The sequence below is a fragment of the Notechis scutatus genome, chromosome 2 (assembly GCF_049901735.1).
Source record: "Notechis scutatus isolate UNSWTSFEM ecotype Mainland chromosome 2, rNotScu1.2, whole genome shotgun sequence".
In the NCBI taxonomy this organism is placed as follows: Eukaryota; Metazoa; Chordata; class Lepidosauria; order Squamata; family Elapidae; genus Notechis; species Notechis scutatus.
Window position 1 is genome coordinate 3,532,241 of NC_142010.1, and position 25,404 is coordinate 3,557,644.

Consider the following 25,404-nt stretch of genomic DNA (forward strand, 5'->3'; position numbering starts at 1 on the left):
TAAGAGACTTTTCCAGCATTATTTCCTCTTCCCTATGAGGCTCCTATTACCCAGAATCCCCTAGGAGGGAAACCAAGCACTCACACTTGTTTTGGTCTTGATCTGCACGTTCATTCTCTTGTGCTCCAAGGAGATGAATTCGGCAGGCACCTTCTCAAAACTCAGCAGCTCCAGTTCTGTGAAGCAGAAAGGGACATACAATTATGGCTTCAGGGGTGTCCAATCTTGGCAATTTCAAGAACTTTAGACTTCAATTCCCAGAATTCCCCCAACCAGAATGGCCTTTGGCTGGGAATTCTGGGAATTGAAGTCCACAGGTCTTAAAAGTTGCTAAGGTTGGACACCATGGTTTAAATAGATGAATATTTAGGCTCAAGCATCTAATAGGTTACAGCAAGGAAAACTCATCCTCAAACAAAAATAACCACACACTTATGGTGTTTCTGAACAGAGAAAGCAAGAAACATGGCAGATGAAAGAAAGTATGGGGGTTGTTTTCATTTTTACCCTCAGAAAATGGAATGGTGAAAGGCAGCTACCCAGAGTGGAGCAATTTCCTTTTCTGAAGAAACAGCTTATTTTGGGTTGTTGTTTTTTTTGGGGGGGAAACCCCACTCTGATACAAGATCTGTTTTCTATTAAAAAAAGAAACCCAATTGTTCTAATGAAACTGGGTTGGGTTGTTTGTAAGCATGCCAAGAAACCTGAACTCAGCATGGGAAATCCTTTACAATATTTGTTCCAAATTATTTCTTCATCTTTCCTCTGAAATAGCAAAGGTTTTAACCTCCCAAGTTCCTCAAAATCTCTCATGTTACAAGATAAGGATGTGCCTACCAATCAGTCTAAATTGGTCAGTCAGTCAGTCAATCAATGCCATGCTGTCTAATAGGTATGTTCTCTTTTTTTAAATTCACTTAAACATTTTTGCATCTTTGGCGAATATCCTTTAATGCAGATTGAACACCGGATGCTAGCAGACTGTTCACTGCTATTTTGAGATTTTTTTTTTAATTTATTTTAATTTATTACATTTTTATGCTGCCCATCTTCCCACATGGTGACTCTGGGGGACTTACAAGTTATAAAGCAAGTAAAAATAGTTAAAAGATTAAAACAATACAGAATTTAAATATTATTAAGAACTGTACTAAAAATGGGGGGCAAGTGCATTTGAATATTTCATTTCAATTTCCAAATGAAAACAAAAAAACAAAAAACAAAAACAAAGCAAAATTGGGCAATTTTCAGGTTTATATGGGACAATCGGAGCCAAAGAACACACACATTCACGAGAACAATGCAGGGAAATAATGAACTGAGGGGAAAAATGAAAATTGCAAAACATGGGTGTGTTTCACAAAATTGCAACCAATAATTGCCTCTTTGGGGAACTATTCGCTGAAACACATGGGAAATGAGTGCACATATTTAAAAAATTAAATTAAGTGTACCAAACTAAATATGACAGATTGAGAAAGTAAGAAGAACTGAAAGTAATGGATTTCCCAAAAACGGAAGGAAGGGAGGTAACTGCTTTGTAAAAAGGAGGAACTGATATTGACAGTACAGCCCTAGAGGGTCATATTATACAGGACATCTCTGGGGAGAATGTCAGAAGGGCAAGATAATGTGTCTTCAGAACGCAATAAAAGCCCTGGCTCTTTTAATCTAAGTTACGTATGATAAAAAAAAACATTAGGCGGGGCTTTTTCTGCATAGTTGAAGCCACCATCTTGATTCACCCACCAAGAATGTCCTCACTGCAGATACTGAGAAATATCTCCATCAGGGAAAGAAAACTTTCTGTAATGGTATGCACAGAGGTGGGTATTCAGCAGGTTCTGACCAGTTCTGGAGAACCAGTAGTGGAAATTTTGAGTAGTTTGGAGAGCCGGCAAATCCCACCTCTGACTGGCCCCGCCAACCCCATCTCTGCCTCCCAAGTCCCAGCTGATTGGCTGGGTCTTCTTTGGTTGCCCTGCACAAGAGAATGGAGCTGGAAAGCAGGTTAGTGGGGTGGGGAGGGAATGGGGATTTTACAGTATATCCTTCCCCTGCCATCTCACCAAGCCATGCCACACCCACAAAGCCACACCCAGAGAACTTGTAGTAAAAAGTTTTGAATCCCACCATTGGGTATGCGAGAAAGACCTTGAGGGATGGGGTGAAGAAATGCTGCCTAGACAACATAAACCAGAGCTCCATAACAGGGAGGCCTTTCTCTCAGTTACTCATGCCTTGCTCATCAGAGACAGAAGGATAGAATCAAGATCACCTGAAGGGCTAGTACCACTTTATAAGGCCTTGGGAAGGCCACACTTGGAATACTGCACCCAGTTTCGGTCGCCACGATATAAAAAAGATGTTGAGACTCTAGAAAGAGTGCAGAGAAGAGCAACCAAGAGGATTAGGGGACTGGAGGCTAAAACATATGAAGAATGGTTGCAGCAACTGGATATGTCTAGTTTAATGAAAAGAAGGACTAGGGCAGACATGATAGCAGTCTTCCAATATCTCAGGGCCTGCCACAAAGAAGAGGGAGTCAAGCTATTCTTCAAAGCACCTGAGGGCAGGACAAGAAGCAATGGGTGGAAACTAATCAAGGAGAGAAGCAACTTAGAACTAAGGAGGAATTTCCTGACAGAACAATTAATCAGCTGAAAAATTTGCCTCCAGAAGTTGTGAATGTTCAAACACTGGTAATATTTAAGAGACTGGACAGCCCTTTGACTGAAATGGTATAGAGTTTCCTGCCAGAAAAGGGAGTTGGACTACGACCTCCAAGGTCTCTTTCAACTCTGTTATTCTGTTATCTCCTGTAAGACTACTACAGTGCACTCTACATGGGGACACCCTTGAAGAGTATCGGGGAGCTGCAGCAGGTGCAGAATGTGGCCATGTCAGTAGCGTGGGGCACCCCAAGGATTATGCCTGTAATATCTTTGCTGCATTGGATGCCACTTTGCTTCTGGATCCAATTCAAGGACTTGGTTACCATCTTCGTGGCATGGGGCCAGGTTATCTAAGCAGCCAACTTGTCCCAATTGCACTAACCCAGGGGTAGGGAAATTTGGCCCTTAAGTGTCCATAAGTGATAAAAGAGCCAAGTTTCCCTACTCCTGCACTAACCCATCCTACCCAGTCAGGCAGGCGGTCCTTGATTTATAACTATTCATTTAGTGACTGTTCAAAGTTACAGCAGCACTGAAGAAAAAAAAAAAAAGACTTACGACAGTTTTTCACGCTATTTGTCAACGTTCCAGCAAACCTCCATTCCAATCAATAACTCCGAGACAGACATAACTCAAAGATACCTTTATTTGGATAGTAAGCTGGCACATCTGTGGAATCCCGTACCTGAAAGTTTTGGGGCTTCCTTGCAATATTCAAAACTACAAATCCATCCCCCCCTTGGCCGTCATCACATCACATGGCCCAATCACGATCTGTCCTAAAGTAAGATGCTTATTTCACTCTGCGCCATACTCAATGACCTTGAATTAACAGAAGAATTTTATTTTGTCTACTTAGAGCTACTCAATTGAATTCCCCCCCATCCCACTTTCTCAGGCTATGTGGCAGCGTGGGAGCATCGAATCTCAATATGGCTTCCAAAGCTGACACAATATTATGGCAGCATCTCCACGGTCACATGATCAAAATTCAGTTAGCACTTAGTCATATAGCACTTAGCCATAGGGGGCGTGCATAAGCGCACCAACGTGCCTACCGTCCCTGTCCTATTGTTTCTCTTATTCTTGTTTTATTTTTCTTATATGTACCCATTTCATGTATTCACAACTATGTATACACTTATACTTATTATCTTGTAAACAATTGGCAAATCAAATAAATAAATAAATAAATAAATAAAAATAAATATATGCCGCTTTACAGCCCTTTCTAAGCAGTTTTACAGAGTCAGCCTATTGCCCCCCCCCAACAATCTGGGTCCTCATTTCACCCATCTCGGAAGGACAGAAGTCTGAGTCCACCTTGAGCCTGGTAAGATTCGAACTGCCAAATCGCAGGCAGCCAGCAGGCAGCAGAAGTAGCCTGCGGTACCGCACTCTTAACCGCTGCGCCACCGTGGCTCATACTTGGCAGCTGTTTTTTTTTATTTATGGTGGTTGCAGTCTCCCGGAGTCAGGCGATCATCTTTTGTGACCGCCTGACGAGCGAAATCAATGGAGAAGCTTAGCCCTTGTAGAGATTCACTTAGCAACCGTGGCAAGAAAAGTTGTAAAATGGGACCAAAACTCACTTAGCAAGCGTCTTGCTTAACAGCAGAAAAGTTGGGCTCAATGGTGGTCTTAAAACGAGGATTAACTGTACTTAAGAAATTCTGGCTTGGAGGGTTTAGGAAGAGGGAGGGGCGGTTGCCACTGTCCCCACCTCATGGAGCACTTTGCTCCCCCCAGAGTGGAGATCGGCCTCCATTCTCCCAGCCTTCTTGAAAGAGCGTGAAGTTCCTGGTTCTGCCAAATCAGGTGGGGATCAAAGAGCAGCATGCAGCCTTGGAGAAGGGTTTCTCCCTCCACCTTTTAATTTAATTTTAATCTCGTTATTGTCATTTGGCTTTAATTCTCTTTTGCCTGTATCTCTTGTATGGTTTTATGACTTCTTAATCTGTAAACACCCCAGTCGTTTAGATGATGAGATGGGTTGTGTCTGAATTTGATGAATACAGCATTTAAATAATGGACAGACAACGTTCTACCTGCCAACGACTACTTCAGCTTCAAACACAATAACACACGGGCAAACAATAGATACAAACTCAAAGTAAACCGCTCCAAACTCGATTGCAGGAAATACGACTTCAGCAACAGAGTGGTCAATGTCTGGAATACTCTACCTGACTCTGTGGTTTCTTTCCCAAACCCCAAAAACTTTAACCTTAGACTGTCTACTGTGGACCTCACTCAGTTCCTAAGAGGTCTGTAAGGGGGCGTGCATAAGTGCACCAGCGTGCCTACCGTCCCTGTCCTACTGTTCCCATTTATTCGTACTCATTTATTATGTATATACTTATATACCTGTTTATACTTAATGTTTATATGTTATGTTCATACTTATACTCGTTTTCTCATACATGCTTGACAAACTAAACTAAACTAAATAAAAAATAAATAGAAATAAAGGAAACCTTCCTAAGTTCTCAGACTGTAAAAGAGGCAAGTAGGAAATCTGTTCTTTCAAACTGGCAAGTTTCTGTTAACGTTGCCTTCCTAATAAAACAGAATTTATTTGTTTCTCTGTGTCGTATATGTGGGTATATGCACAATTTGGCATTTATCTATTTATTTTGTCATGCTTACGTAGCGTACATTGGCGGTGGCGACCCTTTGTGAGCTGTATGCAACGAAATTTCATTCAAAACAATGAAGTTATTCTAAGTTCTAATTAGTTCATTGGTCATGCTTCTTGCCTGTTCTATTGGGAAAGCTGATGCCTCCTGTACAATTTAACAGAATAACAGAGTTAGAAGGGACCTTGGAGGTCTTCTAGTCTAACCCGCTGCTCAGTCAGGAAAACTTGCACCATTTCAGACAAATCTCCTCTTAAAAACCTCCACTGTTGACGCACAAGCAACCTCTGGAGGCAAGTTGTTCCACTGGTTAATGGTTCTGTTAGGAAACTTCTCTTAAGTTCACTCCTTGATTAAAGGCAGCACATATTAAAGGTACGGAGAAGCCTGGTGTCCTTACCATGATCTCTGCATGTTGTTGTTCCAGCTCTTTTCTTCAGGGCTCTGCTGGCCCCTTCGGTGCAAGGGAGGCAGATGGGTCTGGAAAGAAAAAAAAATATGGATTGGTTTAATTTAATGACCATTAGGAGAAATCCAGAAAGGTAGGTGGGTAAGTGACAAGAGGAATAATTCATCATGAAGTATCAGTACCCGCTTTATAAAGCCTTAGTAAGACCACACCTGGAGTACTGCATCAAGTTTTGATCCCAACATGACAAAAAAGATATTGAGGCTTTGAAAAAAAAAAGTACAAAGAAGAGCAACTAAAACGATTAAAGGCCTGGAGACTAAAACATATGAGGAACGGTTGAAAGAACTGGGTATGGCCAATCTAGAGAAAAGAAGGACCAGGGGTGACGTGATAGCAGCATTCCAGTATTTGAGGAGCTGCCACAAAGAGAAAGAGGGGGTCAACTTATTTTCCAAAGCACCAGAAAGCAAGACAAGAAACAATGGATGGAAACTAATCAAGAAGAGAAGCAACCTAGAACTATGGGAAAATTTCCTAACAGAACTAACCAGTGGAACAGCTTACTTTCAGAAGTTGTGGGCGCTTCTTCACGGGAGGTTTTTAAGAAAAGACTGGACAGCCACCTATCTGAAATGATTTAGGGTCTCCTGCCTGAGCAGGGGGTTGGACTAGAAGACCTTTAAGGTACCTCCCAGCTCTATTCTGATTGAAAGAAGGACAGGATGGCAATTCAAGTTGGGTAGAACCAGCGGGGATTTCCCAACTGTGGAAATTAGCAATTGGGTCAGCAAAACTCCAAAAGGGGATGCAATCAGAGGGGATTCTCTTAGCCACAACCAAGGGCTTACACAACCTTGACTGGCCACCCTTCTTGTTTAGGATACTCAATCCACTGCACCCGCTACCAAAGCCGGTACCTGTTTATTGGCTTAAAAAGTTAAAAGGGGCTTTCTCCGTCCTTTCTGCCACTACAGGGTAAAAGTGTAATAAAAATAAACATCTCAGTAACAATAAAGTCAACATGAGAACACAAGACTTCACTGTAGTAAACGTGAAAGTCAAGGAGGTCACAAACACTTTAAGCCTCACTCATCACCTTGTTGAGTGACTGCCTCACACAGGAACGATGCATAGTTATGACAGTGATTAAAAAAGTAACTTTGCAACCAGTCCTCTCATTTATTAACTTTTCTGGTCTGTAACACAAAGATAATCTATTTTATTATTTTATCTATTTTATACACGTATTTTATTATTTTATTTCATCTATCCATCTATCTATCAATCTGTATAAAATAGAATAGAATAGAATAGAATAGAATAGAATAGAATAGAATAGAATAGAATAGAATAGAATAGAATTCTTTATTGGCCAAGTGTGATTTGACAAGGAATTTGTCTGTGGTGCGTATGCTCTCAGTGTACTTAAAGAAAAAATAAAATACATTCATCAAGAATCACAAGACACAACACTTAGTGATAGTCGCAGGTTACTAATAAGCAAGCAAATCATACTAGGAAACAAATAAAACAATATAAATTGAAAAGATACAAGGAACAAAGTTATAGTTATAAGTGGGAGGAGTTAGGTAATAGGAAGGATGAGAAGAATAATAGTAATACAGTCTTAGTAAATAGTAAATATCCATCTATTTATCCATCTAGATATCTACCCATCTATCTATCTATCCCTCCATCTATCCCTCCATCCCTCCAACCATCTATCCATCTAATTCCAAAATTAGATTAGGTACTGTATTTTATGGATTAGGTAACAGAGTTAGAAGGGGCCTTGGAGGTCTTCTAGTCCAACCGCTGCTCAAGCAGGAAACCCTATACCATTTCAGGCAGGTGATTGTCCAATCTCTTTTTAAAAACCTCCAATGTTCAGCATCCACAACTTCTGGAGGCAAGATGTTCCACTGAATAATTGTTCTAACTATCAGGAAATTTCTCCTTAGTTCTAAGTTGCTTCTCTCCTTGATTAGTTTCCACCCATTGCTTCTTGTCCTTCCCTTGGGTGCTTTGGAGAACAAATTGACCTCCTCTGCTTTGTGGCACCCCCACAAATATTGAAACACTGCTGTCATGTCACCCCCAAGTCCTTCTTTTCACTAGACTAGACATACCCAATTCCTGCAACCGTTCTTCCTGTGTTTTAGCTTCCAGTTGTGGTTGCTAAATGAGAACTACCTATAAGTAGCCCTAATGCAAATGAGTTTCCATGGTAGATCCTGCCTTGGTAGAGGATTCCTTTAACTGGAGTGGGACTCCTTTAACAAGGCTTCAGTTGAGATGCGCAAGGAGCATAACCAGGGTCAATCAATCAACGTTTCAGAACAAATCAGGTGAACTTTAAAGCCTTGGCCAAACGACACAACACCTGATTCTTCCTCCGAAGGTCACCGGTTTCTCCAGTTCAATGAGGGAGATATCGTAGTCATAGAATTCTTGGATGCCCTGGGCCGTCTTAGCTCGAATGTTGTATAATTCATGGTCAATCCGTCTCTTTATTCCTAGCCTGATTTCTCCACCTGCCAAGGGGAGAGAAAAAAAAAATCAGAGATCCTCAATTTTCTTTTTCTACTGTAAAAGATTGCATCAAGGGGCCCTTGGTGCTCTCTGAGCCTGGTTGTTTATCAGCGCTGAACTATTGTGCTTCCCCGAAAGTAAGACCCTGTCTTATAATTTTTTGCCACCAAAAAGGCACCAGGTCTTATTTTCGGGGGATGTCATCCACTGACTAACCTCACTTGCACCTGTTGCCCCCGGCCTCCTTTTTGCAGTCAGAGGCCTTCAGGAACTTCTTCTTCTGTGGCCGGCAAGGCTTCCCTGAAGGCCTCCGCAGCTGATCACAGAGCTCCAGATTGATCCAGAGCTTTGTTATCAGCTACAGAGGCCTTTTACCAGCCTTGCTGTCTGCAGAAGAAATGGGCCGGCAAGGCAGTGGTCGGGGTATGCGAGGCCTGGCTACCCTCTCTCCCCCACCCTAGCTTAATTTTTACCCGTCCACTCTGGAGTGGGTGGGATCTTAATTAGGGCTTATTTTGGAGGTAGGGCACGCATGTAAAAATCAAGCTAGGACTTATTTTCAGGGCAGGTCGTATTTTGGGGGAAACCGGGTACTTGTTATTGACTAACAGTACTTGTTACCTTGTTTCATTTGGGTAATGGAATGTCTGCAAGGAAAAGGTCTGTAGAGATTTTCAGTCCTATAGGTCATGGTTGTCCCAGAGGTGCTTTTTTCACAAGGCAACTGGATTATCTTGTTTTTTTCTTTTGAAGATGTTTCGTTTCTCATCCAAGAAGCTTCTTCAGGATTTCTATTCCTTGCAGAATGGAATGATTTATATTCCTCGTCTGCAAGGAATAATAAATCCTTCCATTCCCCGCTATCCTGTCCGAGCTGAAGAAGCTTCTTGGATGAGAAGCGAAACGCCTTCAAAAGAAAAGAAAAAAGCAAGAAAGTCCAGTTGCCTCCTGAAAAAAAAGCACCTTTGGGTTTGCAAGAAAACAACCGAGCTCAGAGAGCAACAAGGACCCTTCCTTTTTAAGCCAGGTAGAACGGCCTCGTTTTTGACATTTCTGGAGATGATGTGAAGACAGTCAGCATCAAACTGCCGGGTCACAAAAATATCTCAATCTTCCAATAGAAGAGCATACCGATAGCTCAGAATTAAACTATGGGTCAAGAGCCTGGTTGTTTCCTTGCAGACATTGCAGTACCCAACTAGGAATCATCATCAGTGTCAATTGATGATGATATTACTGATGAAGGTGCCCAGGTGGGTCATGAAACATCTGCAGAGCACCTGCCACCTCACAGAGCATCAAGTGCTCCACATATCTCAGCCTTTTTCATAGGACGGAGATCCCTCCATGGTCCATACTTTGTGTACAATAGGCGCAAGACTCGTATTCCTTGTCAGGAATGTCAGCTAACAAAAGAGATCAAACCTTTGAGCTGATGGGCCAAAGTTGGACTACTCACAGCACTGCAGCCAACTTGTACTGATCAGAGGCCAAGCTCCACATTTCATTTTTTTTTTTTAAAAAACAAGTTTTATTAAAAGTTTCAACAACAAACAAATCATTACATATTAAATCTTTCCCTGTCTTTCTACAATAATTTCCCCAATATTCTCATAAAACACAAACAAACACAAACAAACATAAAAAAAAATCTTTTAGTAAAGTACCTTGGCCCCAGTTACCTCTCTTTGCATGGGCTAAAATAATAGCACATATCACTCTTCACATTTCTATCTTATTTAATCCATCTTAATTAAATCATTAAATTTGTATCTTTTGCCCATTCATTTATCCCTCTATCTCTTCTTATAATAAAAAAAATTTCTCCTGAAATCACTAATCAGAGTATGATGCCTTTCTATCCTCCCCTAAGTTAGTAAAATTAACATTCAGCATAACAAATACCCAATTTGGTTCTGCTTGGTACATTCTATCCACCAAAAATGTTTAAATACATTGTATCCTCCTTTCCTTCGATATTTTATTACATTTTAAAAATCAATCATTATTAAAAACTTCAACATTTTAATTTCTTATTAAATCTTAAACCATTCTAATTTACTATTTCAAATATAAATGTTACAATACCATCTTCTGTACCTTAGCAGAATCTTTCTTACAGAAAATTATATTTCATCCTTTGTCTCTAAAAAAAAATCCTCTTCTCCCATCCAATTTTAAAGCTTTGAGGCTTTTCTCCGCCTTTCCCCTTTCTTTCTTCCCCCACCAAATCTTCCTACCCCCCTTCTTCTTCTAACCTCTGCCTTGCTGGGATCCCTTCTCTGTTGTGTTCCCTTTTTCTCTTGTTTGTTATCATTATATTTACTTTGCATCATATTTTTCTCTTTCTCAAATGTTTTTTAGATCTTAAGTCCTTCATTTTCCTTGCTCTCTTCCTTCCTTCTTCCTTAGATAAGTTTTGGGATTCAATGAAGATGGCGTCTTCGTCTCTTCCTTGTTGTTCTTCTTCCGTTTCCATCTGTTCCATTGTCTGTTGGTAATTGACCAGCGCCATTTCTAGAAATAGAAAAGCTTTTTCCATGCCATCTTTGCAGGCTGCTTTTGTTTGCTCATATTCATCCCTCAGGTCTTCAAAAAGGAAAGCCATTATAAATAAATCTTTTCTTTTCTTTATTCCTCTTTCTTCTTACACCAACCAAATATTCCGAGAGAAAGGCAAAAACAATCCCAAAATCCACAATCCTCAATAAATCCAAGCAAGCCAAAATTCCCCCTTCCTCTTCCAGGGGTGGTATCAAACAAATAAAAAAAAAGAATCCAAGTCTATATTTTAAAGCCTTATTAAGATTGTATTTCTGTCCTCAAGTCTTCAAGGCATCTCCTCCAACAAGATCCAAATTTATATATTTTCTTTATCCTCTCCCTTCCGGCTTAATTCCGTCGGGAGGGAGAGTAAACTTTCCCTTCAGCACCTCAAAATAGCCGCTTTTTTTTTCTCTTGTGGAAGAAATCATCAGAAAACCATCTTTTCCAGGAATTAAATTAGATAAATCTCAAAGCCCTGGGTCGACCAAGAAGAACTTTCACTTTCAATAACTTTCTCTTCTTCCTCCTGCGCATACTTGCCCGGCTGTCAACTTCTTTGTGGCGGCCATTGCGGACCGCCGCTGCACCGTCCTGGTAACAGGGGTTCTGCCGGCCAGGGAGGGGGTCTGCAACACCCCCAAACCCTTCCTCCGGATCCCCCTTACCTTCAGCTACCCCTGCAGGGCAGCCTTGCTCCGCACCCGTCCGGGTCGGAGCCCCAAAACGGCTAGCGCGGCAGGGATCGCGCAGCTTCGCGAATCCCTACCGCTCGCGAAGCCGACAAACCGGAAACAAGCTCCACATTTCAATTAATGCAGATATATACCTGTTCGTTACCAAATGTTGGTTACTCTGTCCATCTTTTGTCTCCCATCCCTTGGTGAAGCAGAGCCGTGATCCCAGAAACTGCAGTTTTGACTCTTAAGTGAAAAAATATCAACCCTTTCCTCACTCTCTACATGTACCATGTGTTTGTGTAAACGGTATTGCATGTTATTAAACCATGGTTAAAAGCATGGTGGCCATCTTGTAGAAAGAAGGGTCATTAGATGATCTCTGAGATCTCTTCCAACATTAAGCCATCATTATGATGGTTTAATGTTGGCATCTCATAGGTCATCTACAAGATGGCCACCACTTGTCCTTTGAGGTAGATCAGGTGAGGAAGAAGACATTGGAAGAATCCAGGAATGCTACTTTATCACTGTAAAGCGCTGTTTTCAACTTTGGCAACTTTAAGATGGCTGTCCCAAAGGTGCTTTTTTTTCACGAGGCAACTGGACTTCCTGTTTTTTCTTTGAAGACTTTTAATCCAAGCTGAAGAAGCTTCTTGGATCGGATGAGAAGTGAAACGTCTTCAAAGAAAAACCAGAAAGTCCAGTTGCCTCGTGAAAAAAAGCAACCATGACCTGGATGACTGAGAATCTCCCTAGGCATTTAAGATGGCTGGACTTCAACTTACCCACAATTCCCCAGCCAGCAGGTATGGGGAATGCTGGCATACTGGCTGGAGAATTCTGGGAATTGAAGTCCGCCCATCTTAAAGTGCCAAGTTTGAAAAAAAATCCCGTTGCGGAATATAATCACAGAATCTTGAAAGCCCTTGCCATTTCTTATATGAAAACACAACCACACTGAGGTTATTCCCTTCTCACGTCTCCCCTTCTCCCAGGACTGAGTTTGCCTTTAATATTTTTCCCTTGAGGCTCCCACCTACTTTCATCAAGGTGTTCTCCACCTGTTTCCCTCCCCCTCTCCCTCTCCCTCCTCCCTCCCCCCCCATATGTGAACAAAACTAAAAAAAATGAAACTGAGGGAAGACCTTGAAACACGTAGGGCAGGGGTCCCCAACCACCGGTCCGTGGACCGGTACCGGTCCGTGGAGCACTCTGTACCGGGCCGCAAAGAAATTTTTTTTTTAAAAATGGCGGCTTTCTTCGCCTTCAGTGAATGCTGCTGGGATCGGGGATCAAGGACAGAAATGAAAGAAGGGGAGGGAGGAAGCAACCGAAGCCTGTCCTGCTCTCCGACTCAGCGGCTTCGGTTTCCTCCCGCCTCGTTCCTCTCTCAGTCGCTCTCTCGCTCCTCCACCAGCCCAGGAAGAAACTGCTTCAAAGGAGCCGGCAGGGTGGCTTTTCCTGTCGGCGCAGCTCCCCCGAAGCGCCCGTTCACCCCCACCCCGCCGCCAATCAATCCAGGTTCAATCCAGTGCTCCGTTCTGCCTGCCTGCCTGCCTTCGTTTGTTTCGGAGCAGCTTCGGCTGAGAATAATAACTATTCGCCTCTTTTTATCAGCCGAAGCTGCTCAGAAACAACCAGAAACGCAGGCAGGCAGGCAGGCAGAACGGAGCACTGGATTGAACCGCGGGCGGGCGGGCGGAGTGGGGGTGGGGGTGAACGGGCGCTTCGGAGGAGCTGCGGCGACAGGAAAAGCCACCCCACCCCACCCCACCCCTGGCTTCTTTGAAGCAGTTTCTTCCTGGGCTGGATGTTAGAGGTCCATCGTAGCTCTGAATGATCCCTAAACAAGGACTACAGGAGCTTCCTAGGGAAAACACACTGACTAAATGCTCCTCATTCAATTCCTGTTTTCACCAAACAGAGATAAGAGAAACATCTGCATGAAATTTTGTAGCTACACAGCTGGGCAAGACCTAGAACTAGAGAGACCGCAGTCAGGTGTCTTTAATGCTAGTTGTAGGGCAAACATAAAGTTTTGGGAATGGAAAATAGAATCTCCCCCGCACCCGCCGGTCCTTGAAAAAGTGTTTCTGCTTGAAACTGGTCCCTGGTACAAAAAAGGTTGGGGACCACTGACGTAGGGTATACGTTCTGAAGAAAACCAATACCTTCCCCCAAGATACCGTCATTCATCTCCTGCCCAACCGAACAGGAAATAATGCACTAGGAGCCTTGTTGAATCAGGCAGGGATAAACATTCAAATGGACTTTGCCACAAGGAAGCAACTACTCATTTATAATGACCATTCCCTTTTTCTATTGGCATGTAAGCCCTTCCCCACTAGGGTTGAGGTTACACCAGGTCTTTGCAGGATGAGATGTATCAGAAATGTAGAAGGTGGGGAGGAGGACAGGATTCTGGTGGTGTTATGAGGTAAAAAGGGCCTTAAGGTTTGAATCAAGCCACCCAGTGTCATTTTGGATTGTGAGAGGGATGGCATATAAGCTTAATAAACAAACCAAGTAACCCAATTCTAAAAAAAAAAAAAAAAGAAGTGGGTTGGTATGGAATAGTTGATCCTATCTACTCTAGGTTCCAAGGCCTGCAGAATACAGGTGCTCCTCGAATTACAACCAGGTGTGGTATTCAGCAGGTTCTGACCAGTTCTGGAGAACCGGTAGTGGAAATTTTGAGTAGTTCGGAGAGCCGGCAAATCCCACCTCTGACTGGCCCCTCCAACCCCATCTCTTCTCTGCCTCCCATTGAGTCTCACCTGATCAGCTGGGTCTTCTTTTGTTGCCCTGCACAGGAGAACGGAGCTGGAAAGCAGGTTAGTGGGTGCAGAGGGAATGGGGATTTTGCAGTATCCTTCCCCTGCCACGCCCACCAAGCCACGCTATGCCCAGCAAGCCACGCCCACAGAACCAGAAGTAAAAAATTTTGAATATCGCCACTGAAGGGCACTGGAAAAAGTGACATATGGCCGGGGGTTTTTTACATTTACAGCCATTGCAAGCAACCTTCATTCTTACATGATCAAAATTCAGGTGCTTGGCAACTGACTCATATTTATGACGGTTGCAGCATCTTGGGGCTGTGAACTTCTGACAGACGAAATCAATGCGGAAGCTAGATTCACTTAAAGAACCTAACAACTGCAGCGATTCACTTAACAACAGTGACAAGAACGGTTGTAAAACGGGACAAATTTCGCTTTAACAACTGTCTTAGCTCGCTTAGCGACATAATTTAGGGGCTCCGTTGCAATTGTAAGTCGTGGACTACCTATATAGGATGAAAGGCTGAATGTGATGCATGAGCCTGTTCTATCCCCAACTAAATGCAGGAAAATAATGTCTCAGAAATCACTGAAGAAGGGAAGACCCCGGAACTATGCTGGAACCACGATAGAATGCATGCTTTTTTTTAAAAAAAAATGTAGTATCTTACCCAGAACCACGATCCAATTATTTTTCCAGTGGTTGAAGCAGTGAGCCGCTGTTAGAACCCAGGTATTGGAAATCAAGGCACCTCGGCAAGTAGAATCCCTATGATGCTAGAACAAAAATTAAATTCAGTGTTAAGGTTAACACCCCAGAATTATGTTCTAGGTCAGGGGTGTCAAACTCAATTTAATTGAGGGCTGCATCTGAGTTGTGTTTGACCTCGGGGGGGCAGGGGCGTGGCCAGGGGGCGTGGCCAGCTTGACTCATGAAGGCTGTTTTCGCCCGCGATGGCCTGCCCAAACTCTGTTTTCTCGCTGAGACAGGGCTGCAGGAGGCCGTTGCAGCCAAAAACAGAGCCCGGGCGGACCACGCGCAGCCTCCCCGAGCTCCCCTTTTGCTGGTAGAGGGTTTCAGGAGGCTGTCATGGCCGAAAACGGAGCACTGGTGGGCCGTGTGTGACCCTCCCAAGCTCCATTTTCACTGGGGCCAGTTCTTTGTTGTTTCCAGGACAGGCATGGGGGTCAGATTTAGGCATTCCCTGGGCCGGATCCGGCCCATAGGCCTTGAGTTTGACACCCCTGTTCTAGGTCATCCTTCCTTGACTGAGGGGCTCTCTATATTCCCATCCTTTAACCATCCAACAGAACCAAATATCGGGGATAAAGCAAGTTAATTGCAAGTGAGGACCAGTGGCGGGATTCAAATTGTTTTACCATCGATGCGGTAGGCGTGGCTTGGTGGGCGTGCTTTGCGTGCACCTGGCACGCATGCGTGGCAAACGCGCGCTTTGCATATGTGCAGAGGCTTTCCTACTGACCTCCTCCTGCACTCCTGCACTCTCCCTGTGTCTTCAACAGCTGACGCGCGGCAATCCACTGTGCCGCGTGATGCAGCTGAGGTTGAAAAGCAGGAAATAAAGGTCAGTATGGAGCCCAGGCAGGCGGGCAGGCCCAGCAGCTGATCGTCGGAGCGAACCAGTTCGCTCTCAGATGATCTTCGGAGGTACCGGTTCAGCTGAACCAGACCGGACCGGTAGAATCCACCCTTTCTGTAAACCCCTACAGAAATCTGGGAAGAGAAAGAGATCACAATGACTTGGGCAGTGGTGGTGGAAAAGAAGAGTCTGTACTCACTGTGTTTTGGAGACGCACATGCCAAGGGTTCTTCTGGTCCCATCTTGCACTGTCCGAGTAGTTTGCCAAACCACAAATGTCCTCCAAATCTCTAGGATCTAAGACGGTTAGAAAGTTAATGAATCTGGGAGAAAACTGATCATCATCAATCTTGCCATTTGCCACCCTCAGTTGCGTGTTCTTTCCACACATATGTCTGTGGAGATTTTCAGTCATCCAGGTTTGACCCAAAGGTACTTTTTCAAAACACAATAATTGGACTTGTTTTTCCTTGAAAACGTTTTGCTTCTCATCTAAGAAGCTTCTTCAGTTCTGACTGAGTAGTGGAGGAGGGAAGGATTTATACTGACTGCAAGGAATACCAATCCTTTCCTCCTCCACCATTCGGTCAGAACTGAAGAAGCTTCTTGGATGAGAAGCGAAACATCTTCAAGGAAAAACAAGAAAGTCCAGTTGCCTCCTGAAAAAAGCACCTTTCTACATAGAAAATTTCAAGGTCTATCCATCAGCTTTGGAAGCCATATCAGCACCAGAAGCTTCCACGCTGCCACATTCTTGAACCTGGGAAAATTAGAGGGGAGAATTGCATGGAACGTATGTGGTTAGGCATAATAGCATTCTTCTTTAAAGTCAAGGTCATGTTATTCCTGCACCTGGCTGAGGAAGAGGGGATGTCTCAAGTTGGAACGGATGGTGATTGAGGCATGTGATGGAATGATGGGTGCAGGGGGTGGATTTATAATTTTTTATTTATTGGAGGAAAACCCGGAACTTTTCCGGTTCTGGTTTTCCCAGATGTGTCAGTATAACTACTCTAATAAAAAGGAAACTTTGAGAAAATGCCTATCTCAGAGTTTATAATTGGAGTTGGGTTTTTCTGGAATCCTGACACTATCACTCTTTCAGCAGACACAATATGACTTCTGTCCAAAGGCCCCCACTGCCTTTGTTTAGTGGCAAAATTTCTCATGTTACCAGAAACAAGGTTCTGAGATTAGTTTTGGATGTGGGAAAATCAACACCCTTTTATGTCAATGCTTTGCTTTGTGTGTGTGTGCATTTGTGTATATGCATGCCTTTGAGTCAGTGTCAATGCCTGCAATGCCCTGGACTAGTCTTTGCAGATTTGCTAGCAAGGTTTTTCGGAATTATTTGCCACTGACAGCTTCTCAGGGCCAAGAGAAAGTGACCGGCCCAAGCTACCCAGCTGGCTTCGTGCCCAAGATGAAACTAAAACTAGTCTTCTAGTTTCTAGCCTGGTGCCTTAACCAGTGCACCAGACTGCCTCTCTTATTTCACATGGTTTCATTTCTATTTCGTTCTGGATCTTATTACCTGCTTTGCATAAATAAAATGATTCAAAATAGGGAAACAAATATTGAACCATCTACAACTCAACAAATAGAAAAAACAAAAAATGAGGCAGAGGTTACACAAGAAGGACTGTTCACATACAGGCTGGAACTATCTACAAGTAACAATAGCGCTTAGACTTATATACCGCTTCACAGTGCTTTACAGCCCTCTGCCCTCTCTAAGCAGTTTACAGAATTAGCATATTGCCCCCTCCCCCCCCAATAATCTGGATCCTCCTTTTACTGACCTCAGAAGGATGGAAAGCTGAGTCAACCTTGAACTGGTCAGAATCGAACTGCTGTCAGTGGGCAGTGTTAGCCTGCAATGCATTCTAACCACTGCGCCAATGTGGCTCTTCAGTCCTCATAACTATACATTTAGCAACCATTTGAAGTTACAATGAAGCTGAATTTTAATGTTAATATTTATTACCTTAATATTTTAATGTTTGATCTTGTTTTTATTTTGTTTACAGCAAAGTTTACTGTAAGCCGCCTGGAGTCACCTCTGAGTGAGATGGGCAGCATGTATATATTCCCACAGGCATAAGGCGCAAGCTGAACATTGGGGAGATGCACCCACCCTTTGCCCCTTTAACCCTTGCACCCCCAACCCTAGTAAACAAGATGGATCCTACACACCCAACAGATCTTCAAAAGCATTCTTGAGTTCCTGTGGATTTTCCATCACAAAGACATGCCTTTCCCCTGGCTTCTTTGACGCAATCTCATTCATGGCACTCAACTCAACGTCAAGGTTCCCGATGCCAAAAACATAGATATCTGAATGAAAAAACAACAGGACATGCATTGATGATGTTACCTAGTTGGGTAATGAAATGTCTGCAAGGAAACAACCAAGGGCTCTTCAAAAGGACATATGTTAACATGGGACATTCTGGAAGAGAAGACAGGACAGCCCCCAGATCTTATCAAGGGATTCTTTCACAGATTTATCAAGCCAGTTAAGTAGCAAGGATGAACAGGCTGGATGCACTGAAAGCCATATGAAATAAGAAAAATAAGAGCTTGTCAATCATTTTGAGGTAAACTAAGCAGATAGGAGATTTCCAGCATACCTGAGATGAATCCAGCAGTGGGTTTTATGCTATATTCTAAGATCACCGAGAACATTTGCAGTGACTTAAAATGTTATTACTTTACTCTGTGGGTTGCCCAGGAAAATACCTTCACTGAAATTACTTTTCCTATAGAGATGCAGGAGTGATTGTATTTTCTATTTTCAATTATTGCTGCATGCCTGGCTTTCTAACAATTGCTCCTACTCTTTTCCAGCAGCAGCTTTTTTCCAATGGCTCTATTTTGGGCAGCCTCTTTAATCTGAGTTGTTTCTTCTATCTAGTATGTTAGTCATAGATGACTGCTAAATTCCCTAATTTAATAAACAAACAAATATTAGGATATTTAAAATTAATAGCTGAATTAAATAAATAAATAAATAAATAACTATTAAGATATTTAAATTAATAGCTGGACTAAATAATAAATAAATAAATATAAATAAATATTAAGATATTTAATAGCTGGACTAAACAATAATAAGTGCACCATCGTGCTTCCCGTCCCTGTCCTATTGTCCCCATTTAATCGTACCTATTTTCTGTATTCTTACTCATGTGTATACTTATACCTATTATCTTATAAGCGATTGACAAATCAAATCAAATAAATAAATAAAATATTAAGATATTTAATTTAATAACTGGAACAGTAAAGTGGGTAATGGGCCACAACACACAGTGGTAGTTGATTGGTTGGAGAGTACCAGCTCTTGCATGAGGCAATCTAGGTTATGATTGGTTGCTGGGTATAAAGGGGGAAGTTTTCCTTTTTCCCGCCTTTTTCTTCTGTGTGCCCTGTATGCTCTGTGCAGGGTTGCCATCTGGCCGTTTTTCCGACCAAATTCGAGAAATCTGGCCGTATAGAAATCTGTTTGGCCGTGAAAAAAATCATGTCTCCAGCCAAAAATATTTGGCCGGAAATTTGGCCGTATGAAAGTTGCTTGGCCTTGAAATCGAAATTTTGGCCGAATACCGGTTTTCAATACAATATATTCGCATGAAAATGACTGTCAGATCATTTTTGTGTCGTTTTATTTGTTTAGTGATTATATTTTTTCAATCGGGGGGGAAATCCCCCTAATAACCCTCATGCCCTAGCTCCCCCCTCCTCAGGATCGCTGCATTTGGCCCTGAGCTTTCCAAACAGTAGTAGCGGTTATTTGAAGTGAGCTGCCTAGCCTGGATGTGAGTAAAGAAACACAGAAATTCCCATGACGTCACATCACGTTGTCGAATAAAGACTATTTTTTATGATTTGATTATTTAAAAATAGTTTAAAAAAACAAAAAAACAATATATCCTCATGTTATATTGCATAAAAAAATTTGGCCGGAAAATCTGGCCATGAGAGAAAATAATTTGGCTGAATTTGGCCGTATTTTGACTTGAGTTTGGCCGCAGAGCCAAGCTGCGATCTGGCAACCCTGGCTCTGTGATGCTCCTGTTTGCCTGACTATCTTGGCTGATATACATATACAGTAGATGTTAAATATATTGATTTATTTTAAAAAGCATAAGTTTGTGTCAGCATCTGTGACTTCATTTGGATACCCGCTGCTCAAATCCCTGACAATAAACAAATAAAGCCTTTACATCTCTTGGAGAGCATTTAACTCCAGCTTTTCTTCTGACAGTGGAAAGCGAAAGTGAAACTAAAGGGTTTCCCCAGAAAGTAGTGTTTATAATGAAGGCTGATCTCAGCTTCTCATGATAACACTTGGATTTTGTGAGAGTGGAAAAATTGAGTGTGGTCAGGGTGAAGAGTTAACATTTGATTTATCTAGAAGCAGCAAACCCCAAAAACTTAAACCTAAAATTGTTTACAATTAACCCCCCCCTTTTCCAAAAAACGGCCCGCAGGGAAAACCACCCACCCCCCCCCCCCCCCTCCCCCCCCCTTTTTTTTTTTTTTTTTTTTTTTTTTTTTTTTCTCTGTATGACACGCAGTTAGAACATGGCAGATCAAATGAAAAAAAAAAAAAAGATAACCTGGGAAGAAAAGCATTCCAAGAGGTGAAAAAAAATGATTTATTGAGGATTGCCTCATAGCAATCAGGGGAAATTAACTCTGGTAGGCTACAAAAACATTTATTTTGCTTCGTGTTGTGAACTCTAGGCCCCAACAACTAAGCTATACAGGTATTCCCTCTACTTATGATCAAAGCTATAACTGACCCAAAAAAGGCGGCTTATGACCCAGATTCAAAGTTCTGACAATCATAACCACTCGGAAGTCATGTAATGAAACTTTGGGCACTGGGCAATATGGTCATATATACAGCAAATCCTGCAGTCATGTGATCACACTTTATGACAATTTTGACTGGTGCTAACTTCTGGTTTTCAGCAAAACTGCACCCATAGTGAACTATTTCCTCACTTAAGGACCACAGCTTTTGCCTACTGACCATGGCATTGTGATGTCTCCCTTGGACAACTCCTGTTCTTCCTCGGAGGCTGGTTCGAGGGAGGATGAGCTCATTCCTGGCACGTCAGGAACTGGGTTAATTAATGACTCTGAACTGATGGCTGAAAGTGATTTACAGAGGCCTTCGGCTGGGGACAGTTTGCAGGTCAATGAAGAGGAGGAGGAGGAGTTGCCTTCCATGCTGGATACAAGAGCACGCAGGGCAGAGAAAAGACAAGAGCAAAGGAGATCTGCCAGATTACTCAGGAGAAGGCCCTGCCCATCTTGATGGGCTGCACCATCAAGCTATTTATCAGGCAGAGGGAGACATTGCTGGGAACAACGTGTTTGTTTTGTGGCTGTGTGTTTGTTCGTGCTTCCTACTTGACTTTGTGCCTTGGAGACTCTCAACGTCTTTTGCCAAGTGAACTCTTGTGGATGTACTTTACGTTTTGCCTAGTGGCTTTAACTTTGTTTGGTGGACTTACTTGTTGGAGCAACTTTCCATTGTTTTATGGACTATTGGCTTTATTTTGGGAAATTCTGAGGCTGGGTGAAGGGAACTGCTGGAGAACCTTAATTAACTCTCCAAAACAGGGGTCTCCAACTTTGGCAACTTTACGACTTGTGGACTTCAACTCCCAGAATTCCTCAGCCAGTCCACAAGTCGTAATTTTGCCAAGATTGGAGACCACTGCTCTAAAACACACTTACATGTGTGTGTGAGTGAGTGGAGTAGGACAGGCATTTGCTTCACAACCACTGCAAAAAATTAGTCAGTCATGTGACCAATTCATTTTAGGATCATGATGGCATACAGTACGTCCATAATGGACAGGCTCCATTTCAGTCATATGTTGAGGATTGCCAGTAGTGGGTTTTCAATTGAGCAGAGAGATTCAGTCTGCTGTAGAAAAACAAGATTCTTGAGGGACGGGTTGGTATCGCAGAGTAACACAATTCATTCTTTTGAAAAAAATCAAGCATGGTTTTTCTGACTCACCGAGATAATCTTTTCGGTCGTCTCTCACATTTATCAGTTCTTCTATGTGGCGCACTGCCATTTTGGGAGAACCTCCAAGGTTGGATTTTCCTGAAAACAAAAAAAGAAAAAAAAATTAGAGGACAAAATCAGAGAGTAATTCCCAACTCATACAAGTGTGCCAAGAGGAATTGTGGAAAACTCAAGGATGATCATATTGAACTGGAGAGATTTAACCTGGAAATAAGGAGAAACTTTCTGACAGTGAGAACAATCAAGCAATGGAACAGCTTTGCCTTTGGAAGTTGTGGGAGCTTCATCACTGGAGGCTTTCAAGAAAGAGATTGGACTGCCATTTGTCAGAAATGGTGCAGGGTCTCCTGCTTGGGCAGGGGAGGGGGTGGTTGGAGTAGATGACCTACAAGGTCCCTTCTAACTCTGATGGTCTGTTATCTGTTATCTGGTGTAGTGTTCTTAAATAAAAAACAAAAATAGGCAAGCTGAGAAAAATGAAGACCTGGGCAGTCTGAAGACCACGACCAGGTACTAAAAACAAAGAGAGAATTTTTTAAAAAAATCCCTTTGATTAATAGGCTGGAGCCTGGCTTTGAAACACTAAATTTCAGACTAAATCTCCATCTAGTAGAGGCTTTTGAAGGCCACAAGCAAAAGGGCTCCCATCATAGATGGTCGAAAGAGAAAACCAAGAGAGGGATGGTCCAAAGAGCTCGTTCTTAGAACAAGGATGGTGGAACTTTCTGTGCTTCAGAACTACATTCCCCCAAAAAATAAAATAAAAAAATGGGGCAGCTAATGTAACTTCTCACTTCTGGTCCCAAAGATGCTTTTCCAAAAGGCAACAGGGGCTTCCTTGGTTTGCTTCTTTGAAAATGTTTTGCTTCTCTTCCAAGAAACCTCTTCAGTTTTTCTTCAGTTAGAACTGAAGAAGCTTCTTGGGTGGGAAGCGAAACATTTTCAAAGGAAAAAAAAACACCAAGAAAATTCAATTGCCTATTGGAAAAGCACCTTGGGGACAGCCATGACCTGGATGAATGAGAATCTCCATAGACATTCTGACTTCTGTCACATTAAACCACACACATGCTTAAAACTGGGCAGCAATTTTTGAAACCACAGGGAGCAAACTCTTCTGTATACAATCCATTACCGTATTGTTAAGATTTATTCTGAAACCCTTGGGGAAATGGAGGAGAAAAGAATCAGAAAAATGAGCTCTCCTCAACCAATTCCTGGGTGTTGATCGCTAGTTCAGGAGATGTTCTCGTCCTTTGGTTCCATTTGTGGCTTGTTGATTATCTCTTCTGAATGGTATGTAGATGTTTACCGTCTCTCCAGGTGCCTGTTGGTGGCTGATTTGTCTGAATGCCAGGCTTCCAGGAACTCTCTACTGGTTTTGGACTTGGCTTGGTCTGGGATGTTGACAGTTGAAACTATAGTTAATTCTGCACCCGTGTTCTGCAATTAAGGAGTTTTCACCATATATTCTAATAGCTCGATACCTGTGTTTTGTTGGGAAACTATATGGTTGGGCTTAGTTTTGGGGGAGGAAAATAAGGGAGGAAATTGTGCCTCTGCCTACCAGCATCCACTGGTACTCATCTGGCCAGCGTCCTGTCAATGTGTGAGAGAGTTGAGGGCTGTTTGGAAACTGAAGCAGTATTTGCTTGTGAGAGAAAGAACGAGACAGCAAAGAGCCTGGGCGTGGCTTAGCTCAACTGTTCCGTACTAAAGCTGGTTGCTGATGTGAAACTAAAACTGAAAATCCTCTCCTCTGCTTGTGTTTTGCATTTGGAACAGATTTCTTCTCAGGTGAGGAAGGGGAGTAGAACTCCTTAGCATCAGAGCCTGTTAATAATAATATATGAAATACTAATGCTCTCATGGTCATTTAGAAAAATCCTTTCTTAGTGAGCACCTAGAAACCAAGAGGAACATACGTGCCAAATTTCAAGTTTGTACGCTTTATGGTTCTGGAGATTTTGTGATGATGTGTGTGGTATTTCATTTATAGATAGACAGATCGATCGATAGATCGATAGATATAGATATAGATATAGATATAGATGATATAGATATAGATATAGATATAGATTGCCAGTTGGTGTTCATGCATTTGCTCTTCTAGTCTCCTGCCTTTTTGTCCTATGTAGTGGTTGTTGCAATCTTTACACTGTATGCTATAGATCAGTGGCCCTCAATCTTTTGGGCACCCAGTTCTGTGGAGAGACTTTTGTCAGCGGACTGGAGCAGGCGTGGTTTCGCATGCTGACTACATCGCACAGATGGGGCTTCGCTTGTTTGCGTGGCCCAGTTTCTGGCATGCCGCAGACCATTGCCGGTTCACGGACCAGGGATTGGGGACCCCTGCTGTAGATGACTCCTGTTTTTTTTCCTTCTGGGGCTGCTGGCTCTTTTGGTTTATTTAGCATGATTTTAGAAGGCTTTAGTTGGTTTGTGTGCTAACTGATGCCATCTGGTTACGATAGTCAGTTTGTGGTTTCCAACATGATTTTGATGCATGGAGGTGTGTGTTATTGTGCTGTCCAGACAGTATATAGGTAATAGGAATTGAGATAGTTAGCTAGGAATTGAGAGCTGTCCCCTTAAGGTAAATGTAGTTAAAGCATCCTGGGAAAAGTAGTCCATGTCATGTGGTCACATTTGTAATCCTGATTGGTCACTGAACTGACCCTTGGTGGGTTGGGGGAGGTTCCTTCACTCTTGCCTGAACCCCAGCAGCATGCTGGTGCCTCACCTCCTTGTTCCTTCATTATGGGGATGAAAAGATCACTATCCTTTTACACTATGAATTCAGCTATGCAAAGATTTGGACATTGAGATGAATCTCGACGTGACCGTGAGTTATATATGAGGATGCCTGATGAACCAATAAAGAAACTTTGTATGGATGCCTTTGTAGAGTTATCTGTCTGTCTTTACACATTCAGCCAGTAATGATAAAGGACAGAACAGTTATCCTTTTCACAGCTCACGTGATAAGAGCAACACAATGAGAGCAAACCCCACTGCCCCCCGTAGAAGTGATGATGTTATCTAGTCTGGGTAATGAACATCTGCAAGAAAACAACCAAACTCAGAGAGCAAACCTGAGCTACAAATATCCTCCTATATTGGTACAATAGCCATTGCTAGATAGTGAGCAATCTCCCCCCCACCCAAACACCCCCCCACACTTTCAATCACCCCATTTCTCCTTACCATCCGTAAGCAGAATGATAGCATGACGGACTTTGTTCCATTGATCTTTCAAAGTTGCTTCTTCATTAATTATCATCTCGTAAACCGCATTAAGGGCCGCATAAATGTTGGTTCCCGTTGCATTGCCATGATCTGCAAAATGGGCTCAATTAATCTTGAGAGATTCTTCTTAAACCTCAGTTTCTCTAAGGCTTGAGAGGCTTATACAGGTGGTCCTTGAACTTACAACAGTTCGTTTAGCGACTGTTCAAAGTTAAAACATCCCTGGAAAAA

At 42.6% G+C, this 25,404-nt stretch overlaps 1 protein-coding gene across 1 annotated transcript in view; it reads right to left on the reverse strand.

Moving 5' to 3' along the window:
- C2 (complement C2) overlaps positions 1-25,404 on the reverse strand; it is a 67,057-nt gene that overhangs the window by 8,881 nt on the left and 32,772 nt on the right. Inside the window, exons 8-15 of the mRNA XM_087952955.1 lie at positions 25,132-25,263; positions 21,913-22,002; positions 18,063-18,203; positions 16,066-16,163; positions 14,937-15,042; positions 8,110-8,260; positions 5,715-5,794; positions 85-176 (exon numbers count right to left, since the gene is read on the reverse strand). Of these exons, the coding sequence (XP_087809081.1) occupies positions 85-176; positions 5,715-5,794; positions 8,110-8,260; positions 14,937-15,042; positions 16,066-16,163; positions 18,063-18,203; positions 21,913-22,002; positions 25,132-25,263 (890 nt within the window). The remainder of the gene's footprint in view (positions 1-84; positions 177-5,714; positions 5,795-8,109; positions 8,261-14,936; positions 15,043-16,065; positions 16,164-18,062; positions 18,204-21,912; positions 22,003-25,131; positions 25,264-25,404) is intronic.